This window comes from Micropterus salmoides, unplaced genomic scaffold, assembly GCF_014851395.1.
Source record: "Micropterus salmoides isolate LMB-PRFRI ecotype aquatic unplaced genomic scaffold, ASM1485139v1 Ms_hic_scaffold_11, whole genome shotgun sequence".
Taxonomy (NCBI): Eukaryota; Metazoa; Chordata; class Actinopteri; order Centrarchiformes; family Centrarchidae; genus Micropterus; species Micropterus salmoides.
In genome coordinates, this window is record NW_024040152.1 from 8696351 (window position 1) to 8722218 (window position 25868).

At 38.8% G+C, this 25868-nt stretch overlaps 1 protein-coding gene across 1 annotated transcript in view; it reads right to left on the minus strand.

Annotated features, from left to right (window-relative positions):
- Positions 1–25868, minus strand: part of gabbr1a (gamma-aminobutyric acid (GABA) B receptor, 1a) — a 73657-nt gene that overhangs the window by 7360 nt on the left and 40429 nt on the right. The window contains 7 exon segments of the mRNA XM_038710732.1: positions 530–657; positions 2719–2812; positions 4311–4421; positions 5759–5875; positions 11200–11288; positions 11291–11331; positions 19742–19892. Of these exon segments, the coding sequence (XP_038566660.1) occupies positions 530–657; positions 2719–2812; positions 4311–4421; positions 5759–5875; positions 11200–11288; positions 11291–11331; positions 19742–19892 (731 nt within the window).

The window sequence follows — 25868 nt, forward strand, 5'->3', positions numbered from 1 at the left end:
TAAACGGTGAATCAAGAAACCTTGAAACTACATAATTTTTACACTCCATTGTAGCTGCACGGTAAGTATTTCAATGCAAGGTTCTGTCAGGTTTAGCCAGTCATCTACTCAAATAAGGAAAATACACCACAGAGGCACTAAGGGAGCATCAAGTTATTTATGAACTCTATTAACTTTTATAAGCTGCAAAGAGCAGCCCCTTGAGAATGTGGTTTTTAAGCCCTTGCAGCTAAAATGTCTTTACATGCTGTTCTGTTGCCTGTTTTGCACTGAAATGAGCAGGAAAGTGGCTTCTGGAAGCCAGAAATCTCAGCACCAAGCAAAGTAATCATGGAGGCCTTGGCGTTGATTAACTCCCCACAGATATACTCCATTTTGTGCTAGGGGGTAATAAAAATTGTACTTATTGCCACTTGAATGTTATTCAGTGTGCTACAGATTGGTCTTTGCAGAGAAAGCAAAACAGCAGACAGCAGCACCAAGAAACAGGAGTTCAGGCGTGACGGTGTCATTTCTTTTTTGGACTCACAGCAACGTTGTAAATAGCCATCCCCACGGCCCGATGGTCATTGATCTTTTCTGTGGAGACAGACTTGGTCTCGTAAGCCAGAAATATGCCCAGCAGCAGCAGCAGACCCTTGTAGCCATAAACCACACCTACAGAAAGAGGGACACAGTGGGAGAATGTAGGTGAGTATGCAGCCATGTTTGCATGAACATGAAAATAATATAATATGATTTGTACAATGCTACTGAGGCACTAATTTAAGTAATGCAGAGCCCATGTATATAATGGTGTATGGAAACAAATGGAAGCCACATGTTTTGTAGTTCTGAAAGACAAAATTATTGATGGCAAGTTAAAATCTGAAACTGAAAGCTAAAGCTAAAGAATTGATCCAGAAATTAACCAAACTATAAATAAGTGTATGTTTTGTTATTTTGTTATTCTATACTTTGGCATTTAGTTTTAGCTTTTCATTTACAATTTTGTCTTTTAAATTGACAAAACATTTGGCTTCATGTGTTTCCATTTATGTAAACCAGATCTTAATTAAAGTGAGCATAATCAAACTGTAACAGCAGACAAACACACACCTGTTAGGACACACAGCATTAACACTTTGGTTGTATTTTTTAAATTCTGGTCTAGTTGCTTGTGTGCTCAGCACCACGTTTTTTATGCAGACAGAGAGTGTTCTTAATAATATTTTGGACCAAGTCTTTGAAGAACCACAGAATATGCTGAGCATATTGTAGGATCTAGTGATAGCAACCTTAGTGACATATTGAGGGACAACAGAAGATATGAGGGAGAACTACACATCCTGTGAAAATGGTTAAATAATTGGCTTGGAGACAAATTCATTACAGAAAGTCTGCATTTCAAACTGTTAAGTTTCAAAGATGTGGGCATTTGGCATACAGAGGGAGTTGCATTATGGGAATTGTAGGGTTGTTCTTGGAGCTTGAACCATATTAGGGACTAAAAGTCTGGATTTCTTGGCTTTGGCTTTACATCAATTGTGAGCATTCCTAAAAGAATTGGCATGGCTCTAGGTTTAGCAGTTGGATTGCCATGAAAATTGGTGTAGACATTCAATGCACCCCCAGTACAAACCCTCATCAGGTCAAAATTTCATTTGGTCTGACTACTGGCAAAACTTGTGATATTCACATCAGCTTCAGCTGTTTTTAGTGCTAATTATCAAGTTTTAGCTGGCTGAAATGCTAATCTAACATGGTAAACATGGTAAACATTATGCCTGCTTAAAATCAGCATTATAGCATTTTCACAAGCAGTGTAGCATGCTGCTGAATTTAACAAAGCATCATTGTAGCTAAGTACAGCTTCACCGAACTGCTAGCATGGCTGTTGACGATGAAAGTGTAACACTAAATAAACTTGCAACTTATTTCTTTAGTTTTTAAACATATAAAACAAACTCATTGTGGGAATTTGTCAAATAATGGAATCAAGTAAATGGCTTAACATGACTATTGTTTGCTTCTAGCGTAGGAGATAGTAACATTGTGAACAGCTCAGTGTGGCCATTGAGGGAGTACCTGAGTATGACAGAGCTGTGCAGAGGTAGAAAACCACAAATGTAGATACAAAAATAGATACAGTGGCAAAACGGTTGAATATGTTGAAAGACAGTCAGAGCCAGGCAGACTGACAGAGAAAAGAGAATATAACTGTGAAAGAGAGTAAAGCAGTGAAGAAAAGAGAATCTGTGACTGAGTAAGTTCGACACTTCTTCAGACTGTCCATTGTTTCTTTATACCCCCTGATATTAAAGCACCATGTTTTCTTCTCTGAGAAAGGAAATGCTATGGGGCAATGGCCCAGTTTGTGACCCACATTATTTGAATTTCAGCACCATTATACTTTCATGAGAGCTGCCACGCTACGAAAGACAGAAGAGAAATAGACAGGGAGAGAGAGGGACTGCGTGGGCCAACAAAAAGAAAATAGGGAGAAAAAAGGAATCAAACGTAAGGGGGTGGTGGGGGCTGAGGGAGGCGGCTGTGATATGAGACCTGTTTAATTCAGAGTGAATGGCGTGTGTGTGAGTGTGTGAGTGTGTGGGTGTGTGTGTGTGGGTGTGTGTCTGCATATGTCCATGTGTGACAAAAATATTCAAAACCATAGCAGGGTAAAGAGTGAAAGAGAAACAGATTGAGATTTTTTATAAAAGAAGACAGGACCAATACCGAGCCACGTGTTCATCTTCTCTGAGCTGCAGTGCTCCAACAAGGGCTGAATCAGGACATCCAAATCTTCTTTAGGGTCTTCTTTAGTGAACTTCTACTCACATGGCAGACCGAAGAAGGGGGGAGAGGAATGGAAGGATAAAGAGATAGAGATAAAGAGAGAGAAAAGAGAGAAGTGGAGATAATAAGAAACGATGAGGCAGCAGCAGACTGGAGAAGGAGGCAAAAATGCACAGTAAGCATAAGCCCCAGAGACTGCACGGTTGATCCCCTCGGGTAAATAGGTCTTTCCCATAAGTCCGATATAGAAGACTGAATTAAAATACTATCAGATATTCAATAAATATGAAATTTGGCAATTTAAAAACTCCATATAAGGTGACCGTAACTGTAGTTAAAGTAAATGCTATGCAGATTAGGGCTGATGATTATTTTTTTACCACTTCGCTTGATGAAGCTTCTACATCTGATCACTGGTAATGGAAAACAAGCGTGATAATTTAATTCATGATCTGCATTACTGAAGTCATCACTTCCTCATTTATCATGATATAGTATTTTACAACTAACAACTATGCAATTTGAGTTAACTGTCACACCTGCAAACATAGCAGAGAATGGTCAGAAACCTGGATGAGGTGTTTACATGCCACAGTTTCTAACCAGCTAGCATCTCAAAACCAGGATACATGCTTATCATGGTTTCTGAAACCACACTGTAACACCTAACCAGGATACTTGTGCACACGAAAACGCACTCAATGTTGGTGGCAGTAAAATGTAGAAATTAAATGGTAAAAAACAGAAGAAGAAGAGGAGCGCAAACTGATGTAAACAATGCAATTTTTAGAACTTTAAAGCAACTATATCTAAATATTTTCAAGTCAACAAATAAGAGACCACATGTCTACTTATACATGAAAAGCGTCACTTCTTGTGTACTATGGACGCAGAGAGAATTCTCACCTGTTTCAGCAGCAAAGTACTTTAGCATCTTTCAGCTTATTATTTTTGTTTTCCAGCACCACAGCTTTACTGTTTTGGTTCACTCCACCGCATACTGCCCCTTTCGGCTACAGCAGGCAGCTGTTTTCAGTGAAAAAAAGCATCAAAAATCCACTGTACACTACCTGGTCAGAATCAAACAGCTGACAGTTAAAGTTAGCCACTAACTAGTTAACAGACTGAGGCATTTAGCAGTAGTGGAGGAGGAGACCAAAAACAGAGCTAAAAGGAGTGACTATTTTTCTTTTTTTGGGAAATTACTGCATATAAAGTTTGACTTTAGCTTTGACTGAACCATACAGTAAATATGCTAAAACAAAACAAAACAATGAGCTTAAGGAGGAGGAGGTATTCAAGTTAAAAATGTCAGAGTTACAGTGCTGCTGTTGAGCTGTGCTTTGTGAAATGACATGGTATTTATCCTTGTTTTAGATTGTGCTCTTTAAGTGTAAGATGAATCAAAATGAAAGAACATTTCGACAAATGAGGCCCAGTGTCTCATTACTGTGTTACTGACTGATGATAGTGGCTGCACAGCCAAATGGGCCATGACACACAAATGATCTCATCTGTCTTTCATACTCTACCTCAACCGTAATGTGCAGAGGATCCACAATCTGCCAGATCATGAGTGACAGGAAGTCAATAGCCAGCAGCACTCCAACTGTTGCGTAGAGTTTCCATGGCTCCAAGTGTTGCTGTGTGAGTTTGAGCAAAGACACACACACACACACACACACACACACACACACACACACACACACACACAAGTCATCACTATCCAAGGGCATCACAAGCTACTCCACAAACAAAGACAAACAACCAGGACAAATAATATGACAGGCGTCCTTGTGATTTCTGGATGACTGGCCGCGAATAGTGTGAGTGTGTGTCTCTCTCAGTGTGTGTGTGTCCAAGTATATTTTAGGAGCAGTAGGAGTTTGCGTGTGTGTGTGTGTCTGCACACAGAGAGTTGTAGTAGCTATATTTGTGCTGCCACCTGAAATCATCATTTATACACACTGAGATGACACCGATTTTGTGTGGACAGTTTCTGAGGCGGCTGATATCACTTTTATTATCCTTAAATTAAGTTATAATGGAAGCAATGCAGCCGTAACCGAAAACAAGCAACCAAAATGAGCTCTCCTACTGGGCTCCCCTTCTCTCTTTCCACACATCTTTTTTTATTTCATTTGACCACTCTGGATTATAACTAGCACCTCCAACATAGTAACAGCCATTCAAGCGTGCAATGACTAAAACTGAAAAATAAAATAAAGAAGAAAACACATTACACAGTCCTGGGTTCCTCTTCACTTGAGTTGCATGAAAAATGATCTGAACAGCGCTCATTCTTCCCTCGATTTATGAAAGTTTCGTTAAATACTCACAGAGCTCTCTGGCAAAATGCCCTTCTGTGGACATGAAGAGAGTTGAAAGTCAACCCGATTCGTTGTGCTTTGGCTCAAATAATAAACCCCCTAAAGGATGGATTTCTGCATAGAACTTTAATACTCATCCATATTCATAAATATTCCATAAATGGCTTAATCTCTTATTCTACTGATTAGGTCTTAGAAATTCCCACAACACGCAAACTGGCAGTATCTTGCTGGCTCCAGGATACACTATCTTCAAGGGGTGGAACACACACAAACACACACGCACACATCCACTCTTAAACACACCAGCATGCAAATAAAGCTGATGACGGAGGTATCAGGGGTGGTTATGTGTGTTTGTGTGCTCAAAATATGCACCTGCATGTTTCTATGCATAAATGTTGCATGTGTGTGTAAAGTACAGTATCTATGCCAGTGTGTGTCCAACACCATGCACTCTTGCTACAACCCTCCTGCAGTGAATGATGCCGAGCTGGCCTCTTAGAAGCTTATTTTACTAGGAAGTTTTTAACGGAACTTTTTTATCAGCCGGCGCCACACATGCTGCGCGGCCCAGCCTCCCTCTCCCATCCTTTCTCTACTCTCCTGAGACCGCTGAGAGGCTTATCCCTCCCCCTGACTCTGCCTACCTTCTTCTTCTCCTTCTTTTCGTCCTTCTTCGTGAAGAGAGTGTGGACCCACCAGATCTTCGTGAACATGCTGCCGTACGCCAGGCTGAAGCCAAGGCCAAGGAGCCACAGGCGGAACTGCAGGAGAGGGGAGGAGAAAGAAAAAGAGAGAGAGGAGGGGATAAGGTGTGAAGGAGAGGAGAATTTTAATTAAAAAATAACTTTACTCAATGTGTGGGTTTTGTTTCATAGGTGTTTTGTTATGTGTAAATATAAATGTATATCATCTATCAACCTAATTTCTCAGTACATAAAAAATTAATTTAACTTGTATTGTATTACAGTACACTACAGTAGATTTACTGCCTTTCTTTAATTTGTGTTCTTTTTAGAAGAGAATATTTACTGTAAATAAAAATGAAGATTACATTAATTTTTTGAACCTCCACCAACATGCTAGGGCAGCCTGTAAGTAGCCTTAGAGGTGAAACCTGATGCAAAAAACTGTCCAAAATTCATTGCTGCACCACTCGTTGCAGCTCCTAAAGCTTATTGCTCTGAGCGCACAGTAATAACTGCAAGTGACTGAGATGAAAATACCAACATTTTTATCAACTCCTCTTTTCTCATCTGGTCTGTGGTGGCTAGACACTAAGAGTTTAAGGAGATTTCAGTAAGAAAATCAATTTGAAACTGTAAAAGTGAGGGGGACAGAAATAGATTTTGAAATAAAGTTTCCCCAAGTGGAAATGAAGCCCTTGCCATTATTACAGTTTTTCTCACTCGCTTTGGTGCATTTCTCACATCAGAATTGAAATACTCATAACTACTTGTTCAACCTTCACATCATCTCGTTACTTGTGCACATCATAAAAGCAATTTCTCATTGTTTTGAACATATTGCAAATGCTTTAACACAGTGAAGCAAATGTACAATTGTCTGCTATTTCCTCCATTATCAATTGGTTATGTCATGCTGATCACAATGAATTATACCAGTTCTTTGTGGAATAGTCTTACCCCCCAAAACATCTAGGCACAAGTTCATTGCATAAGTCACTTTATGCAAAATGGCTGAACACGTTGTCAAAATCAAAGTTAAATAAAGTCAAACTTTATTGTCATTCTTCACATTCAAGTATACAGCTGAACGAAATGTTGTTTCGTATAGACCATGGTGCATAAACAAAGTAAGAATAGACAACAACAAATCACAATATACTACAGTAGCAACACAGCCCTCAGACCATTCACCCGATACACACAATACCATACACAGTGAACAGTAACACAATACACAGTGAGCAGTGAATAGTGCATATACCGCAGTAGATGTATACTTATATTTGCTTGTGTGTGTGCGCACGTGTGTATATACAGTATATATATATATATAGAGAGAGAGAGAGGGAGATTTACAGTGCTGTAAAACAGTCCTTTCTTTTTCCTTTTCTGCATCACAATGACATGGTCTGTCAACAAATTATAGTACAAACAGTAAAAACGTAACTGAATCCTGTCCAATCTCTTGCCATGTTTAACTTTATACTATAGAAATTGATATGACATATTGAAAAAGTGCAGCCTTGTGCATTTTCAGTCTTTGTCATCAAAATGTTAGCCATAGTTTACATCAGAAAACACAGAGTGCAGAGTGTTATATTGAAAACTGTAGTAGTAACCCTACTAAAAATTGAGTTTAGTTTCCCTATAGAATAGTTATTATGTTGTATTTGCATTTTTACCAGGAGGAGCCCTGTGATTTACTGCCTTTCTTTAACTTGTATTTTATTGAAACACTTTTTAGAAGAGAATATTTACTGTAAATAAAAATGAAGATTACATGGATTATTTGAACCTCCACCAACAAGCTAGGGCAGCCTGTAAGTAGCCTTAGAGGTGAAACCTGATGCAAAAAACAGTCCACAAATCATTCGCTGCACCACTCGTTGCAGCTCCTTAAACTTATTGATCTGAGTGCACAGTAATAACTGAAGGTGACTGAGATGAAAATGCCAACATTTTTATCAACTCCTCTCTTTTCTCATCTGGTCTGTGGTGGCTAGACACTAAGAGTTTAAGGAGATTTCAGTAAGAAAATCAATTTGAAACTGTAAAAGTGAGGGGGACAGAAATAGACTTTGAAAAAAAGTTTTCCCAAGAGCAAATTAAGCTCTTGCCATTATTAAACTACAACAAATTCAGAAAAAAAACAATATGCTAATTTCTTCCATTCACCCAGATAATTACCGACAGATAGAAAGATAGACAGACGAATAGAAAGACAGACAGATAGAAAGATAGACAGACGAATAGAAAGACAGCCAGATAGACAGACGAATAGAAAGACAGCCAGATAGACAGACGAATAGAAAGACAGCCAGATAGACAGACGAATAGAAAGACAGCCAGATAGACAGACGAATAGAAAGACAGCCAGATAGACAGACAGACAGACAGACAGACAGACAGACAGACAGACAGATAGATAGATAGATAGATAGATAGATAGATAGATAGATAGATAGATAGATAGATAGATAGATAGATAGATAGATAGATAGATAGATAGATAGATAGACTGAACAAAATTATGAAGGCAACACTTTTGTTTTTGCCTCCATTCATCATGAGCTGAACTCAAAGATCTTTCTCAGGCTTTCTCTGTGTACACAAAAGGCCTATTTCTCTCAAATACTGTCCACAAATCTGTCACAATCTGTGTTAGTGAGCACTTCTCCTTTGCCAAGATAATCCATCCACCTCACAGGTGTGGCATATCAAGATGCTGAGCAGACAGCATGGGTATTGCACAGGTGTGTCTTAGGCTGGCCACAATAAAAGGCCCCTCTAAAATGTGCAGTTTCACTGTATTGGGTGGGTCCGGGGGAAGTCAGGAAACCAGTCAGTTTCTAATGTGACCACCATTTGCCTCACGTAGTGCAACACATCTCCTTCGCATTGAGTTGTATAGGTTGTTGATTGTGGCCTGAGGAATGTTGGTGCACTCCTCTTCAACGGCTGTGCGAAGTTGCAGTCAGGTCGAGACCCCGATGAGGACGACGAGCATGCACACGAGCTACCCTGAGATGGTTCCCGACAGTTTGTGCAGAAATTCTTTGGTTATGCAAAGTGATTGTTGCAGCAGCTGTCCGGGTGGCTGGCTGGATCTTGGAGGTGAAGATGCTGGATGTGGAGGTCCTGGGCTGGTGTGGTTGTGAGGCCGGTTGGATGTACTGCCAAATCTCTGAAAATCCTTTGGAGACGGCTTATAGTAGAGAAATGAACCTTCAATTCATGGCCAACAGTTCTGGTGGACATTCCTGCAGTCAGCATGCCAATTGCACGCTCCCTCAAAACTTGCAACCTATGTGGAATTGTGCTGTGTGATGGAACTGCACATTTTCGAGAGGCCTTTTATTGTGGCCAGCCTAAGGCACACCTGTGCAATACCCATGCTGTCTGATCAGCATCTTGATATGAAACACCTGTGAGGTGGATGGATTATCTCAACAAAGAAGAAGTGCTCACTAACACAGATTTTGACAGATTTGTGAAAATTACTTTAGAGAAATAGGCCTTTTGTGTACATACAGAAAGTCTTCGATATTTGAGTTTTGCTCATGATGAATGGGGGCAAAAACAAAAATGTTGTGCATTTATATTTTTTTTCAGTGTAGATATATAGATGGCAGAGAATAACTGGACAGGGACAAACAGCAAAGAAGCGACAGAAATGGAAATCTCCCTCTTGCCTCCACACCAAAAAACCTCAATATGGGTGACAGAAAAGTACTCCCACTCATTAGTGCTGGGATCCCATCATCTGTGCTATTCTAGCACCCAGCAAATCATGTCTGTACAACAGAATACCAAAATACTTTAAAATAGCTATTGAAGAATGTCAGATTTTTTTCATGTTTATGTTCTTCGTCTTTCATCCACTAAGTGTACGTGATAAAAATCCTGAAATGGCTGATTGGTTTGCAGGTGTCTGCTTGCCACAGGCAGAAACATCAAAACTGTCAGAGCTTCACAACACCTGAATGTAGTTTTGCCTAAAGTAGGTACATAATTTCTCAGTAGGGTAGCGCTTTAGTAAAACTGACTACAGTAACTGCAAACTGCAATATTTGTGGCAAAGAACTAACTGCAACACTGTAAATCAAATACAATGAGTTAATGAGAACAACATATATAGTAAACTTGAACCTGTAATTGACCTGTAGGTGGATCAGTAATAACATATTCATGCTGTGCAGCTAAACATTGTTTAAAACCCACAGATCTTTATTTTAGAGACTAGTTGAGGTCCAGAATTTTCCAAAGACAGCAAATATATTGTGAGGAATTTTTGGGAAATGTGTATAATATGATGCACAAGATATCAAGAATAATTACAGCCATAAATAACATGGGTTTATATGTATTTCACTCCGTACACATCACATAGATTAAATTAAAAACTAGAACAAGATGAAACGCATTATGTACAGAATGTGACACTGTGGAATAAGATAATATGCCCAACCTTTAAGATAATTACAACAAAAAGAAGAGGAATAATGTCCAACTAAATTAAACTGCAACAGACCGAAAGATAGAAAGATATATTTTATATTTTTGGTTTTATGATGGCACCCCCAAGTTTTCCATCCATACAGCCAATCACACCACTTCATTTTAAGCCATATTTGCATAAAGCAGTAACGTCAGTAGTATATCATGAGCAGAGCAGGTGTCACACTGACTAACAGCCAGACAGCAGCCTGCTACACAACAAAAGAGCCAAAGACAACAACCCACATTAGCTTAGTTTTCAGGCTAGTTAGCTTCATCAAACCAAGGTCTGAAATTATTATTTTCTTTCTAACTACAACTTTTAAGGTAAAGAAAAAGAACAATGAATACACTTTAAAAAAAATTTGAATTTAATTTATTCTATACATAAAACTGAGGTAGCTAATGTTGAGAAATTATGAATAATGATGGGAAACCAGCAAGAAACAACTAGATTTTGAAAGTGTCCAACTGGAAAAATCTCACCCCCTAACTACACGCCTCCCTCAAATCACATTTTCATGGGAAAGAGTGCACAGGAAGAGTGCGTGCAGGTAGATAGCGGGCTAGGCAATAATTTCATCCGAATGAAATGATTGGCAATGCTTATTATAGTCCTGCAAAAGCTATACATACTAGATTTTTCATTTTCGGTGCCAGGCCATTTCATTTATTGATTGCTGTCGGGATGTAAAGAAAATTCAACAAATAACAAAAAATGCTTCTGCCCACCCCAGCTTTAATAAGATTCATTTCAACACATATTGCAAATAATATAATAATAATACTCACATCAAATCACTGAAACCAAATATTTGCAGACAGTACCCAACCCTACTCCTCATCCTGCCCTCTGGCTCTTCTCTGTCTCTCTCCCTGTGTGTGTCTCTTTCTCCTGTTACCTGGCAGACGACAGGGAACTGGGATCTGTGGACGTGGTGACCATCAATCCCCAGCGGGAACACTGCAGCCAGAGCCATCATGCAGCCACCGCTGTCATGTTGTTCAGGTACGGCTGAGAGTTCTGGATGTAGCTGAAACAGTGACAGATACACATATAAAAACAAAAAACAAACACATTTAGAAAAACACTGGCAATTATCTGTTATTATTTATGTATGCTTAAAGGTATAATTGGTGTATTTGTAGGTAAATAGGCGTTAAATGTGGCGGTGGTCTTGCTGTTAGCTCTTACAAATGTCATCAATTGTTGTTAATTGCTCTCCTGTTGGTTTTTAATTTAAACCTTATCATCTTTATCTCCTGGTTGAGAATGTCTGGCAGTGTTTCGTCACACTGATAAATAAAAGGCTCAAAATATGGAACACTGCTCTTCCTTGGGATCTCCTTTGATGAGTGATTGACATTCATTAGTCTAATTAGTGTGAAGCGCTGAACAGTGCAAAAATTTCAAGTGACAAAAAAGAAAGGAAATTTGTGTGTAGTGTAAATTTCAGCAGAACTGAATACAAAACAACTGGAGTACAATTAAGTGCAGGTGAAACCATTGCTCAGTTCTGTGAAGTCAAACAGCAGGTGAGTTCTAATTAATTGGGAATACCAAAAAGTGCATAAAAACAATGTGCTGATTTCTTTGGACTGATCATGCAGTCAAAGGTTTTAGCAGTATTTACTAATTTCGGGATAACAAATCTAAGAGTCTACAGCCATACATAGGCACACCGTTGCTTTAAGCTAAATGCTTAAAAAAAACAAAAAACAAAAACAACAACAACAACCAAGAATTAAATCTTAAGGAAGACAGGAGAAGAAGTTTAATGTATGTAATGTGATGTGGCATGTATTCTATATTTTCCTAGTGCTATAAAACAATAAAGTATGTTGATTCTTTTGGATACTACTTAAACAGTCTGACAATTAGTATCTATTATGTACTGATTGAATGCTTTACTTATAGAATTAGTATGTAGCATGGATTTGGAGCACACAGCGCTAATGTTTACCATGTTCACTCACGACCAGTGTTGTGAAAAATTAATTTAATTTATTGAACACTGCTCAAACATTAGTTAAAAAGTTAGGAGAGACTTTCTTTGTTTTTTCCCCTTTACTGTTTAGCATCATCTGGTTTGAGAGGCTGCAATGTTTTCAGTTTGGCTGATGAAAAGGTTGTCCATCACTTTTTAGAAAAGGATGGGGCTGGGTAACTCATTACTTTTAATGACTAATCATTCATGCAGCACACCTGGACACACCACCGGTCACTGAACATAATATCTGCCTCACTGCCACAAACAACTGTCTCCACCTGCTGGCATGTAAAGCCGTCTGCTCCCAGCGCTGTTCCACAGACTTCTATTCCTGTCATCATCACGCATAGACCAGTAAATCGAAATGTGCACAACCCACACAGAAATAATAGTAATCTCTTAAGGATTAGGACAACTGCACCAACTCCAGCACCCAGAATAAACTCATTTAAAATGGCTCTCTTCAATGTGAGATCACTTTCAAGTAATACTTTTATCTTAAATGATTTTATCTTGTCTGCAAATCTAGATTTTATGTTTTTAACTGAATCCTGGTTACAAATGAATGACTATAGCCAGCTAGCTGAACTGTGTCCGCCTCAATATGATTGTTTTAGTCAACCGAGGGTCAGCGTGTATAGGAAAAATTTTAAATGTCATCAAGTACGCTGTGATGAATTGAACTCCTTTGAAGTTCTCACTCTTAAAGTTGGAGGGCTGCAACCTGTCATAGTTGTTATAATTTATCGCCCCCTCAAAACCGCCTGGAGGATTTTTATCAGAACTTCCTGAATTTTTATCTACTCTGGTTTTAAATTATGACAGAATTGTTCTTTGTGGCGATTTTAATATTCATGTTGATGACCCCACCAATGTTAATGCAACTGACTTTTTAAATATGGCCACTTCTTTTAACTTCAAACAACATGTCAAAGGGCAAACACATAACCGTGGTCATACACTGGACTTGGTTTTTACCCTGGGTGTCAGCATTTCCTCGGTGGAATTAGTGGACATGACCATATCTGACCACAGATGTATTGTTTTTAGCTGCGATTCCCCTATTACTCATGCCGCCTCACCAAGCTCCAACCAAGTGTTTCAAAGTTTTGCACATTCTTTCAGAGCCAAAGCCAGCACCTGTCTGATTCCAACACCAACAATCTGGTCGATCACTTCAATCATATCTGCTTGTCGTCACTAAATATTACTGCTCCTCTAAAGGTTAGGCCTACGTCTAAAGCTAGTAAGCAACCCTGGATAAATGACAGCATTTGCAGCCTAAAAAGGGAATGCAGGAAAGCAGAGCGCAGATGGAAAAAATCCAGTCTCCAAGTCCATTACCACAGTCTGAAGGATTTATTAATTAACTACAATAACATGGTTAAGGATGCGAGAACACACTATTTTTCTGAACTCATTACTACATAAACACAATCCCAGTTTTCTGTTTAAGACTGTGGATCAGCTGGTAAACCCAACCCCTCCTTGTGCCTCAGCTGGAAGTAATCATGACTGTGAATTGTTTTTATCTTATTTTACCAATAAGGGGGTGTCAATCAAAGCCTCTATTACCCCCATGGCCTCTTACTCAGAGGTTCCTCACCAGCAACAAGAGAGTTTTAACCAGTTTTATCCCATCGACTTGTCTGAGCTTTTAAAAACAGTACCACAAATGAGAGTGTCCTCCAGCCCACTTGATGTAATATCTACAAAGTTTTTACTGAAAGTAATGGATTCTGTTGGGCCCCATTTGATCTCTGTTTTTAACAGCTCCCTATCTACTGGTTGTGTCCCTGAGTATTTTAAAGCGGCTTACGTGAAACCACTTTTAAAGAAACCTGGTTTAGATCCCTCCCTTCATCAAAATTATAGACCAATTTCAAAACTGCCTTTTATTGCAAAGATTCTAGAAAGAATTGTGTCCAAAAGCTGCTCACTGTACTGGAAAATAACAAAATATTTGAAAAGTTGGTTTTACTGGTTTTAGGAAGTACCACAGCACCGAGACTGCCCTGCTTAAAGTCACCAATGACCTTTTAATGTCTGCTGATGAAGGTATGTGCTCAGTCCTGGTACTCCTGGACCTTAGCGCTGCTTTTGACACCATTGATCACAACATCATGTTAGACAGACTGAGGCACTGGGTGGGGATCTCTGGTACTGCCCAAGAATGGTTTTCATCCTACCTGTGAAATAGGAAGTTTTGCGTGTCTGTAAACAACTATGTCTCTTTGTTCTGTCCAGTTAAATATGGTGTGCCTCAGGGGTCGGTCTTAGGACCCATTTTGTTTTCCTTGTATCTGCTTCCCTTGGACATATTATCCATAAACATGGCATTTCTTTTCATATTTATGCTGATGACACAAATATACTTGCCCGTCAGATCCTCAGACCCTGGAATGCTGAGTTCACTTAACAACTGCCTTTGTGAAGTTAAAAAATGGATGTCAAATAATTTCCTCCAGCTGAACTCAGACAAAACAGAAATCCTGGTCATCGGGTCCCAGCAGATGGCAAAACAAATACTGCCATCTGCTGGTTCCCTAGTAAATCACATTAAGCCTGTGGCAAAGAACTTTGGTGTCTGGTTTGATAGTAATTTAAATTTCGAGCACACACCACAAAGCTTGTTCAATCATGTTTTTATCAACTTAGAAATATAGCAAAAATTCAATCTATGTTAAAATTTTAAGGACACAGACCATTTTACACGCCTTCATCTCATCACGCCTGGATTATTGCAACAGCCTTTTCACTTGTTTAACGCAAAAATCTACTGATCGACTCCAGACTGTCCAGAACTCAGCTGCCAGGCTTTTAACCAGAACAAAGAAACATGACCACATCACCCCTATTTTAGCTTCATTACACTGGCTCCCAGTATGTTTTAGAATTGACTTTAAAATTTTATTGATCACTTTTAAAGCTCTTCATGGCCTCTCACCTTGTTATATTTCTGACCTTTTAGTCCCATACGCACCAGCACGTACCTTGAGATCTTCAGGCAGAGGTCTGCTGTCTGTTCCAGAGTCTCGACTGAAAACTAAAGGGGACAGAGCATTTGCTGTCAGGGCCCCGAGGCTCTGGAACAGCCTGCCCGAGGAAATCAGGTCGGCTGAGTCAGTGAACTCTTTTAAGTCCCTTCTTAAAACACACTTTTATAGGAGAGCCTTTCCCGAACTTATTTGACTTCATTTTATCCCTTTTATTTTATTCTATTTTACTTATTTTATATTTATCTTAAATGTGTATTTTAGTCTTTTCAATGTTTTCTTGCTTTTATCTTGTATTGTTTCTGTATTATTGTTTTTGGGTATTATTGTCTTTACACTTCTTAAAGCACTTTGTAACTTGTTTTTGAAAAGTGCTCTACAAATAAAGATCATTATTATTATTATTATTATTATTATTATTATTATTAATCCCTAGTAATAAGTAAAAGTTATAAAAGCTTTAATATTATTTTATTAAGAAGTAATCAGTAAAAAGTAAGTTATTACAATTTCTCAGTAACTTGCCCACCACTGCTCATGAGCATCATAGTTTAGGGTTTAAGCATGCTAACATTTGCTAAATAGCATTAAAAACAAAGTTGAAGGGAATATTATCAATAATACATAAATTTCTTTTGCAGGTTTTTTGTCATAATCCAAAATACAGGTAAAACATGAGTTGATGATGATACTTGATGAAAAATTAAGGCCATACCAAAGTTATTACAACTCATCCTAACAGGAACATATTGGTAGCAAATTTCATGTTGCAATGAATCCAATAATTGTTGAGATATTTCATTCTCACATTGCTCTGCTGCCTACATATTTGACATCAGATGGAAGTTTTGATTGATCTTGTCATTAAACTAAAGCACAGCTGTGGTAATCACAGTGCTGTATGTGGAAGTAAAGACATTAGCTTAAAGGATATTAAAGCAAAAAGTACTTACTATAATAAGAAAAAATAAGTACAGAGATTTCTATCCAGTTAAGACAATGTGTTTGTATAAATGCTACGTTAGAGACAATCTCAGTAATATTCTCAAAAACTCGAGATTTAAGACTTTAACATAATCTGCACTGAACCATGACAGCCACCCACAAAGCTTTCCTCTGCTCTCCAGCTCACGGTCTTCCTGCAGCAGTAGGTGTGTCTTTTATTCTTTCATCCAGTTGACCTGACCTTGTGTTGCCCTGAGGCCACATTGCCTATTTACTGTACAACCACACAATCATGCAGAATGCAAACACACATTAACATATACACACACTCACACATGCACACTGGCCCCAATCCAACCTTAGATACCTCTGAAAAACCTTTAATGCTGTTACATACATAGACTGTATATAAGAAGGTCACATACCATGAATATGATGTGAGGTGAGGTGAAGTGCTGCTTTCTTCCCTTATTATGCACCATGTCTTGTGATTGCTTTGAATTATGGTTGATTGAGGCTAATATTCAAAGAATAATTGGCATTTTTATCTCTTGTATGTGGATGTGAATTTCTGATTATGATTTCTCCCTAAATGGTTGTTGAATATTTTTTAAATAAAATGAGTTTTTGTGTGATTCTGAGGGACCAAAATCTGATGTGTGCTAGTACTGTTTTAGATCACCGGAAGATATACTGTGATGAAACTTTCCTGTAGCATCACTGGAGACATCAAAATGTCACCTCACTGACCAAAAATAACAATAGCTGATCCTTGAATCTGAAACAACAGATTGTTTCGGCCACCTTTTAAGTTGATTTGGCGAACTTGTTAGCGAAGAGTTGCTTATTTACACATCCAGCAGTTGCAGAACAACATTATTAACATTAAGTTGTGTTTCTGGCCACCTGGTGAATTTAAGTCACAGCACTCTCTTTTAGCTGTTGTTTGTCTCCAAAAACTCCTGAGGGAAATATCTGGCTCTTCAGCTGCTAAATGCTCCACTATGTTCACCAGCTAGTCAATAACTGTGTCTGTCTGCTGTTTGGTGCTTAGCAGGTCGGTTCCGATACCAAAATATTGTCCATTCCATGCATTTATATGCAGAGATCAGTTTATAGAGATTATTATCTACTGAACAAGACTAAACACATTGTCTGTATCTTTCATACATTAGTGGATATGTGTAAACTTTTCCTATTGGTTCAGTTTCTATTGTTCCAGCAAAACTTCCCATTTTTCCTGTATTGTTAACTAAATATCGCATATGAGGTAGTGTACTTCCAATTTTGCATTATATAGTCAGTGCCTTTGTGTCCGAGAAGTGACTTGATGGATTCCAGAGCAAATCTTTGACCGTGGTAAACTGGTCCTTTAAAGGTGGAGAAAGCAATTCTAATCCAAAATACAATTTTTGTGTTAAATTAAACGAATATCTCCTCAGGGTCCACAAGCTGTCTATTCTGTGTGTGTTGAAAAAAAGTTTGTCCACAGCCCTGGCTATATATATGGGAAACAAAGTGGCTCACAACGAGTCACACAACACTATTCCAGCCGTTACAGCCATGATTTGTGTTTCAGGTAATGTTAAATGACTTGCCCACGGACATTCAGCTTACTTTCTAGTTTACCAAGACATGCTGTTGTTGTGATGTTAGCTATAACAGCAGGGGAGCTGTGAATATTGCTGTTTGGAGCTGTTGTGCTGGCTCTGGGACCCTCTCGTCATCTCTGCCTGTTGGCTTAATGTTAGCTTCACAGCAGCAAATGTAACAACAATATACTTACCCACAACTTATCTAATGTTAATTACATTAGTTGCTGTGTTGTTATTCGTTCTATATCATAGTATATGTCATAGTGTTGGATTTCTCCAGAATCGCTTACTGCACCTTTAATGGTTGGGTTTCGTTGTTCATCCTCCGTGAGTCCTACAGACTCTGTCTCTTTACCCAGATGTCTTATAAAAACAAAGGTCAGGGATATTCCACTCAGTTCTCCGTGGAGGGAGGGAAATTCCTTGTGTCACAGTGTCTCAGTTTCCAAAGGATTGCTCCTTTGAGACTGATTGCGTTTGACTTTTTCTTGTTTTAAAAGTGGATCTGTTATGTATTTTTGTCTACTAACAAGGCAGTTGGTGGCAAACTTGTTTTGTAAAAACAGCTTACTGAATAAATTTGATTTGATCTGACTCACAGTGTTTTGGCTGCTAAGAGCAGCCTTCGGTAAAACTGTGTTTGAAATATAATCAAAGCTAGAGGAGGGACTGACTGGCACACTGGAGTCAGCCAGAGATCCCCAAAAGAACAAACCTTTCCAGCTTTCTGAAAAACTCCTGATAAGCTCATGGACTTATGGGACTTTAAATCACTTTGACCCAGGTCAAACATAAAAATACTATGTTAAAAAGACATCAGAGATATGCTGCGCCGGGTTCACAGACATGCATTAAGCTTAGAAATCCAAGATCAAAAGGCATTTTTTAAAGGAAGTCTATTTGCATTTGGTCTAGAGCTGTGCTTAAGCTGTGACAATGAAACCTGCTGCTAGAGTGAGAAAAGCAACACCCCAATCACTAACTTTGTAGTCCCTAAACTCGAGAAGCAGCAGTGCCATTAGCGTTTACATTAACCTCAAACGGGGGAAGGATATCTTTTTGAACTTATTTTTTCCTCACATCCTACAAATACTTACATTCACACTTGGAGTGCAACCACAGCGAATGATCAGCTCTGCCGGAGCATCTGGAGGTTGTTACAGGAAGTCATTTCCACTCTCTGCTCAGATTTTCAGAGCAAATGTAGCTCCTCAAACAATTGACCTTCATGTAACAAAACCGTGTCTTTAACTTTTGCCACCCCCTTTTAGTCCATCTATCAATCCTTTTAACCATGACCTCCCTTTTTGGAGGGCAACTTTATTTTCACAGTTGTCTGAGATATCACTCATCACCCTTGCCTCTTGGTAGGCCAAACATGAAGAGTGGAACAGCAAAAAAATAAATAGAATCCATCTACAATGTGTTGACAAAAACATACAGTAAACACCCACTGAAATATAAAATATGACAACAAAATTTCAGAATATAATAATGAGTACTAGGGCTGCAACTACTCATTATTTCCATTTTAATCTGCCAATTATTTTCTCAATTAGTTGATTAGTTGATTCCTGGAACCCAAGATCGTGTCATCATGTCTTCTTTTGTCCAACCAACAGTCCAAAAGCCAAAGATATTCAATTACAACAATGTAAATTTTGTATGAAAAGAGTCATATTGTTACATTTGAGAAGCTGAAACTATTAACTTTTTGGCATCTTGCTTAAAAATTTAATTTTCATAATAATTTCAAATACATGCTAATTAATCTTCTGTCAATCAACTAATTGGTTAATCAGCTAATTGTTGCAGCTCTAATGAATGCACAAGACAGTATTGTACATTCATCAGTGTGGGCCTGGGAATTAAATGAGTAAGTATGCGTTCATTCTCTTTCAGTGTTAGCGAACTCACCGGACATTGCCATTGTAGATGTTGAAGGTTAGGCAGACGATGCCGAGCAGGATGCCGAGGCCAGCGAAGACGGACACAGCAGCAAACAGCTTTCGAGACAAGAACCTGTACTCTTCAATCACAACTGTCCGATCAGCCGGAGGTTCAGCACCTAAACGGACACAGTCAGAGAAAGAATTGTTAAAAGAGAAAACGCTTCTGGTGCCATCGTCTCTACTTTTACTCATTTGGCAGACGCTTTTATCCAAAGTGAATTACATTTAAGGAACAAAATGCAAGCATCAATAAAGCATCAACACAATAAGAGATCTACAAGTGACAAGTGAGGGCTGAATTGTGATAATGGATACAATGGTATGCTAGCATACACTGGCCAAAACTACAATAAGGTTATGAGATTAATGCTGGTGATTTTTTGTTATTGTAAACAACTCCCATGAAAAGACCAAAAACAAAAATGTCTTAACTGGCCTCTCAATACTTTCCAGCTTCCCCAGCCAAAAAGTCTGTTAAAGACATTATTTCCTAAAACAGCTGGTCACTGTACTTTTTTGCAAACTTTACTTAAACATGAGAGAGTACTGCTTTGCTGATTTGTTGCTATTTTCTGCAGCAGATTAATACACATTGGTGTTTCCAGCAGCAGGATGGGATTGACTCAAAACAAAGAACATTGCGTGTGTTCGTGGTAATGAAGGAACAAGTCACCCGATGCAACAATGTGGCTCTCTGATGTGTTTGTAGCATTCTTTGGTCAACAAAGGAACTCTACGGAAAAGGGGAGTAACATGTATCAGGCTGTGGCAACATAGACAGTACTTCTTAGTCAGAACATATTTCATGTTTTGGTGGAATTTGTTGACAAAAAGAATGTATATATATTATGTACAGTATACAGTATGTATATAGTATGTAATAAAAGGTGGGTTATCTATCATTAGAGTTAACTTAATTAATCAAGATTAAATTAGATTGGAATGGGAAGTGTTCTGTCTTCTAGAAGCTGCAATGATTAGTCAATTAATCAATCGACTGAAAGTAAATGTATCTGTTACTATATTTTTGATAATCCACTAATCGGTTCAGTCATTTTTCAAGCAAAAATGTATGATTTTATCAACTAAACGTTTAATAAATTGATCAAGAAAATAATGTGGACATTGATAACAAAAATAATCCCTAGTTGCAGCCCTACTTTGAACAAGACTGGTATGAGGCAAATCAGTACTAGCCAAGAGAGTAACCACGTTTTGCAGCTGAATATACAGAATTTTTTATTTAACTAGGAAAGTGTCGCTTAGAGGCAGTCCATCTTTTTCAGCAACGCCTTGTTCACACTCACACAATCCTATCTGTCGGACACTAAGCAGTGCCACTGGAGCAGTTAGGGAGTATGAGGCAGGGGCGAGTGCTGCTGTTTCACTTTACCCACCCATGTTCATCTTGCTGGTCCACGGATCACACCAGCAACCTTCCGCCTTCTGACTAACATTACTGAATGAATCTCTCTCTATATGACTGCTCAGGAGTAAAAAATGTTAAATATAAGGAATTAGCATCTAATTATGAGATTACCAATTACTGCAATTAAGTAGAAACTGCATGACTCCACATAACTTTTCATAATGATTCAGGCATTGAGCCCTTTGAGGCTTCAGCAGACGCTCATCTGATCTGATGCACATTTGTCTGATTCATAAGAGACTGATGCATGCAATATCTGGTTATCACAGTTCACAGAGACTCAAGCCTGCAACTGTAGCACAATATACACAATGCTTAAGCACAGAATTACACAGATTTACATTAGATAATGTCAGTTCCACATAAAGTCATAAGCTGCATTCGTGTTCTCTCTCCTCTCTCACTTGCTACTTTTTCAAACAAGTCAGGGAGTTGGTTAAATGTTGTTTTAATATTAATATCATTAAATGAAATTGCTGTCAAAAAATGCCTGTTCAGTGTGTCATGCATTTAACCCAGGTCAGTAGGAGGGTCGTGAATCTAGGCTGAAAGGGATTCATGATACAAACATAACACAATTTACATGAACCTGTGCAAACTGCTCTGTACACATTGAACAACACTTTGAACAAGCCTGTATGCTTGTTCAGAAGTGACTGCCATCTCTGTAACTTTTACCAAAACCATCTGCGGAGGTGAGAAAGGAGCCAGTGTTTGAACTTCTCTAGCTAGCTGCAACCAAACGCAACACCAAGACTGTCTTTCAGTAGAGGCTGTCTGAAAATGTGCTCTTTTATCCCCATATTTAAACAATATTACACACCCTCCCCTGTCTCTATGACAGCCAGCTTTTCACCACCTATAAACTATAACTATAAACACTTTTGATTTCAGACAGCACATAACACATCATTGCAACTATTTCTGTTCCAGCATAACCCGAATTTTATTAGCGTATGAACTCCATGACCGTCATAAAAAATTGATAATCTGTTGACAATGATTTATACTTACATTTAAATTTCAGTAGTTATCATATACTATAATGTAATGTAGTACTTTAAGCAATTAGACAATTTTGGTGTTAAGAGTTGAAGCTTTAAGGTTTTAGGAAGTGTATGTTTATACACTAACCCAATTATTCATGCTATTGTAGCTTTAAACAAGGAGAATTCCTCAGTGAGGAGGGTTCAAAGAGCAGCAGATGGGCAGGGAGACTCTTTTTCTCCCTAAACAGCTTCTGACTATCTGTCTCTGTGAATCTGGTAATGCTTGTAGGTTTGTGTGTCCGTGTGTGCGTGCACTCCCAACTATGCATATGCCATAAGGACTGTATACTGTAGGCATGATATGCATGTTGACCTATACATTAAGCATGAGCGTGAATATGCTCAAGAGGGTGCATATGGAGGCAGGTGAGCATTTAAATACAGTGTGTGTCTGTGTGTGTGTGTGTGTGTTTGTGAGAAATAGAGGGAGACAGAGTGTGTGCATGTCAGAGGGGAAGCAGAGCAGGAGTGTCAGCACTGCATGAAGCTGATGTGTCAGATGTCAGAGGAAAGTGTCAGAGTGCCGCCCCCTCGAGGGTCGCAGGGTGTCAAGGCGCCAATCTTGGGATGTTTGGATGCTTGTCACTGCAGTCACACAACCGATACTGTGTATCTGGTAACATCTGACTGAGGAATGATAATATAAGAGGGTTTCTGAGGTGTTTGCCACTGTTCATATCGGCCAAAGTATGAAAGTTTGATGGAAAAACAGTAGAGACAATATGGCCAAGAATTATTTATTTTAACAAAAACAAGAAAAAGAGAGCATACAGAGAGCCAAAGTGAAAATGGAGTTTACATGTTGACAGCCTTTCTCAACAGTATGTTGTGTGAGCCCCTTCATATGTTTAAGTAAGGGCGGCCGTTTTTTGAAAATCTAAAATTGTTTTTTCAATATTTGAGCCCAACTGTTGTCAGTACAGTTGCATTGTGGGTGACGTAGGCATGAGGTTTTGATAATAAAGTAATAAAAAAAATATTATGTGCAATCCTAAATCACTAAAGTACTCTTTCAAGAAATGTCTTACATTTAAAATATTTTCTGTATCATTGCTTTTTGACTTAAAATGGGTAAGTTTTAGTTGCATCTTGCGGTAAAGTTTGCGAATTGCAAAAAACGGTTCACTGTGCATTCACTTGCTCCTTTGAAGAAATAATTACTTTATAATAAATGTATTAATTCTAATGGCAGTTGTAAAAAAACTAACTTTTTACCTTTTCTCCATGAGGTTGTACATTATATTAATTTATTGATCAATTATCAAAATAATTTTTCTAAATCCAACAGGCTGTGAAAACAGCTTTAATATCTTTATATAATAAATACTATTCCTGGCAAAGATTTTATTGTTTGTGTCTTCATATATATTTGTATACTGTTCTGTATACTTCTTTATGTCCCATGTACAGTTTATGCCTCTTTTTGCAATAAAGATAAGATTTAAAGAGGAGGAAAAAAAATCAAATTTTTCCGATACCACATGAATGCAATCATTCAGTGCCCGCCTTTCCCCTCCCTTTCCAAGCACGGAGAAGTTACGGTGTCCGACACGCTCTGTTGGCTCTTGTGCTAAATAATACGTGTGGTCCTGAATTTTAATTAACCAGATGACTACTACTGCTTCTACTATTTCTTCCTTCTTCTTAGTACGTATTCAACATAGTGACAACGTGTTCTGTAGAGCCGTTTGTCCTTTAGGGCTACTGTAGAAACATGACGGCACAACATGGCGACGTCCATGTAAGAGGATCCGTCGTGTATATAGATTCAAATGGCTCATTCTAAGGTAATAAAAACATAACGGGTAATTATGTAAGGTCTTTATGCACCACTGAAAACATAAATATATATATATATATTTATTATAGTGCATTTATGTCAATAGATGCTCAGAAATATTACAGACTGAACCTTTAAAGATCTATTTTTATTTGATTTAATCTTCCATCTACCGCTTACCGTGTACAGGGTCGGGGGGGCTGAAACCAATCCCAGCTGACATCAGGCGAAAGGCGGGTACACCCTGGACAGGTTGCCAGCCCATCGCATATACAAACAACCACTCACACTTAAGGTAAATTGTGAGGTGCCTGCATGTCTTTGGCAGTGGGAGAAATGTCTGGGACGACCAAGGTTCGAACCCACGACCTTCTTGCAGTGCTAACCACTGACCACCATGCCGCCCTTGATTTAATCTCATTTAAAAATGTCTTATTATTGTTCCATCCTGTTTTGTTGTATTTCAATGTTATATACAATGTGATGTAAAGCACAAGTTTATAAATGCATAAAAAAAGGTTATTAAAGATAGTATATATGAATGAATGAATGGACAATATAGAACAGTGTGTGCGTGTATGTGTTTGTGTGTGTTTGTGTGTGTTTGTGTGTGTGTGTGTGTGTGTACATATGCGTGTGCATGTCCATTCAGTCAATGCTTTTGAACCATTTATACCCTCCTCCGTCCTTGATCAGGGAATCGGGACAGGGTGTTGCCATGGAGACCCATCTCTATAACAGTTGCCACAGCGATTAGAAGAAGAGCTAAGCTGAAGTGGTTGTTAGGGCAACCGTGAAGAGAGTGAGAAAGTGAGGCAGGAAGGCGCATGGTAAACACACAGGAAAACAAGCGGAGAGGTTAAGTTGACAACCCCATGTATACTCCACCCAGTGAGGAGCAAATTAAGCGCACCACCCCTGTCAAAAGAAACCCCGAACTGAGTAAGCTCCAGAGAGCAGTAAATTACTCATTTCCTCTCAACAAGTAGATGTCTATATTTTGTAAACAGTAATAAAAACAGAACAAACGGGCTCCAGAAGAGGAAGCAAGGATAAATAACCAAGTCAAGAAAACTCACCTCTGACAAACTGGAGAGCAAGTTAGTTTCAACTCAGTGGGTTTTAACTGGGCTAACATCGAGCCTGTCACATTGCAACAAGCCAAACTAAAGAGCTGGCAGCCAGCCTGGTGAAGAACATGTTGCCTACATGCATACAGGTCACCCGTCCCTTGCCACTGATGCTGACCTGGAATCACTACCTCTTCTGGGTTCATTTAAGCCTTGGCAACAGATAATTTCTATAAAAGCCTAAAAAAGGCGTTTCTCTACGGTCCACTGAGGCATGCAGGATTGATTAGTGGCACACTCTGTCCAGGCACAAGTATGTCACCTCTCCAGGGAGAGACGGGCAGTAAACAACCGAAGAGTTGGTCTTGGTGTCTAAAGCAAATCAGCAGCAATAGGTTTTCACAGCAATCTAGGATATGGGCAGCAGAAGTTAGAGAGTAGGTTCTGGTTTGTGTAACGTAAGCTTGACATTCTTCATGTAGCAGAATGATGGAAAAACAAACTAGTTTGGTTGGCTGGACCAGAGGCGTATTTAAACTGTGAGGCTTGAGGCGAGGCTTGAGAGATGTGAGGCAAAGATGAGGCGAAAGAGACAGGCGCCTGACAGTGTTCTTAAATCAACAGGAAGTTATTGTATGTTAGACTCTGAAAACTCCTGGGTTAGCCAATCAAACCTAGTTGTTGCCCGGTTTGATTACAGTGCATCTGCTGCGCCAACATTTTAACACATGTTAGACAGTGAGTGTGCTGGCAGCCAATTTTGG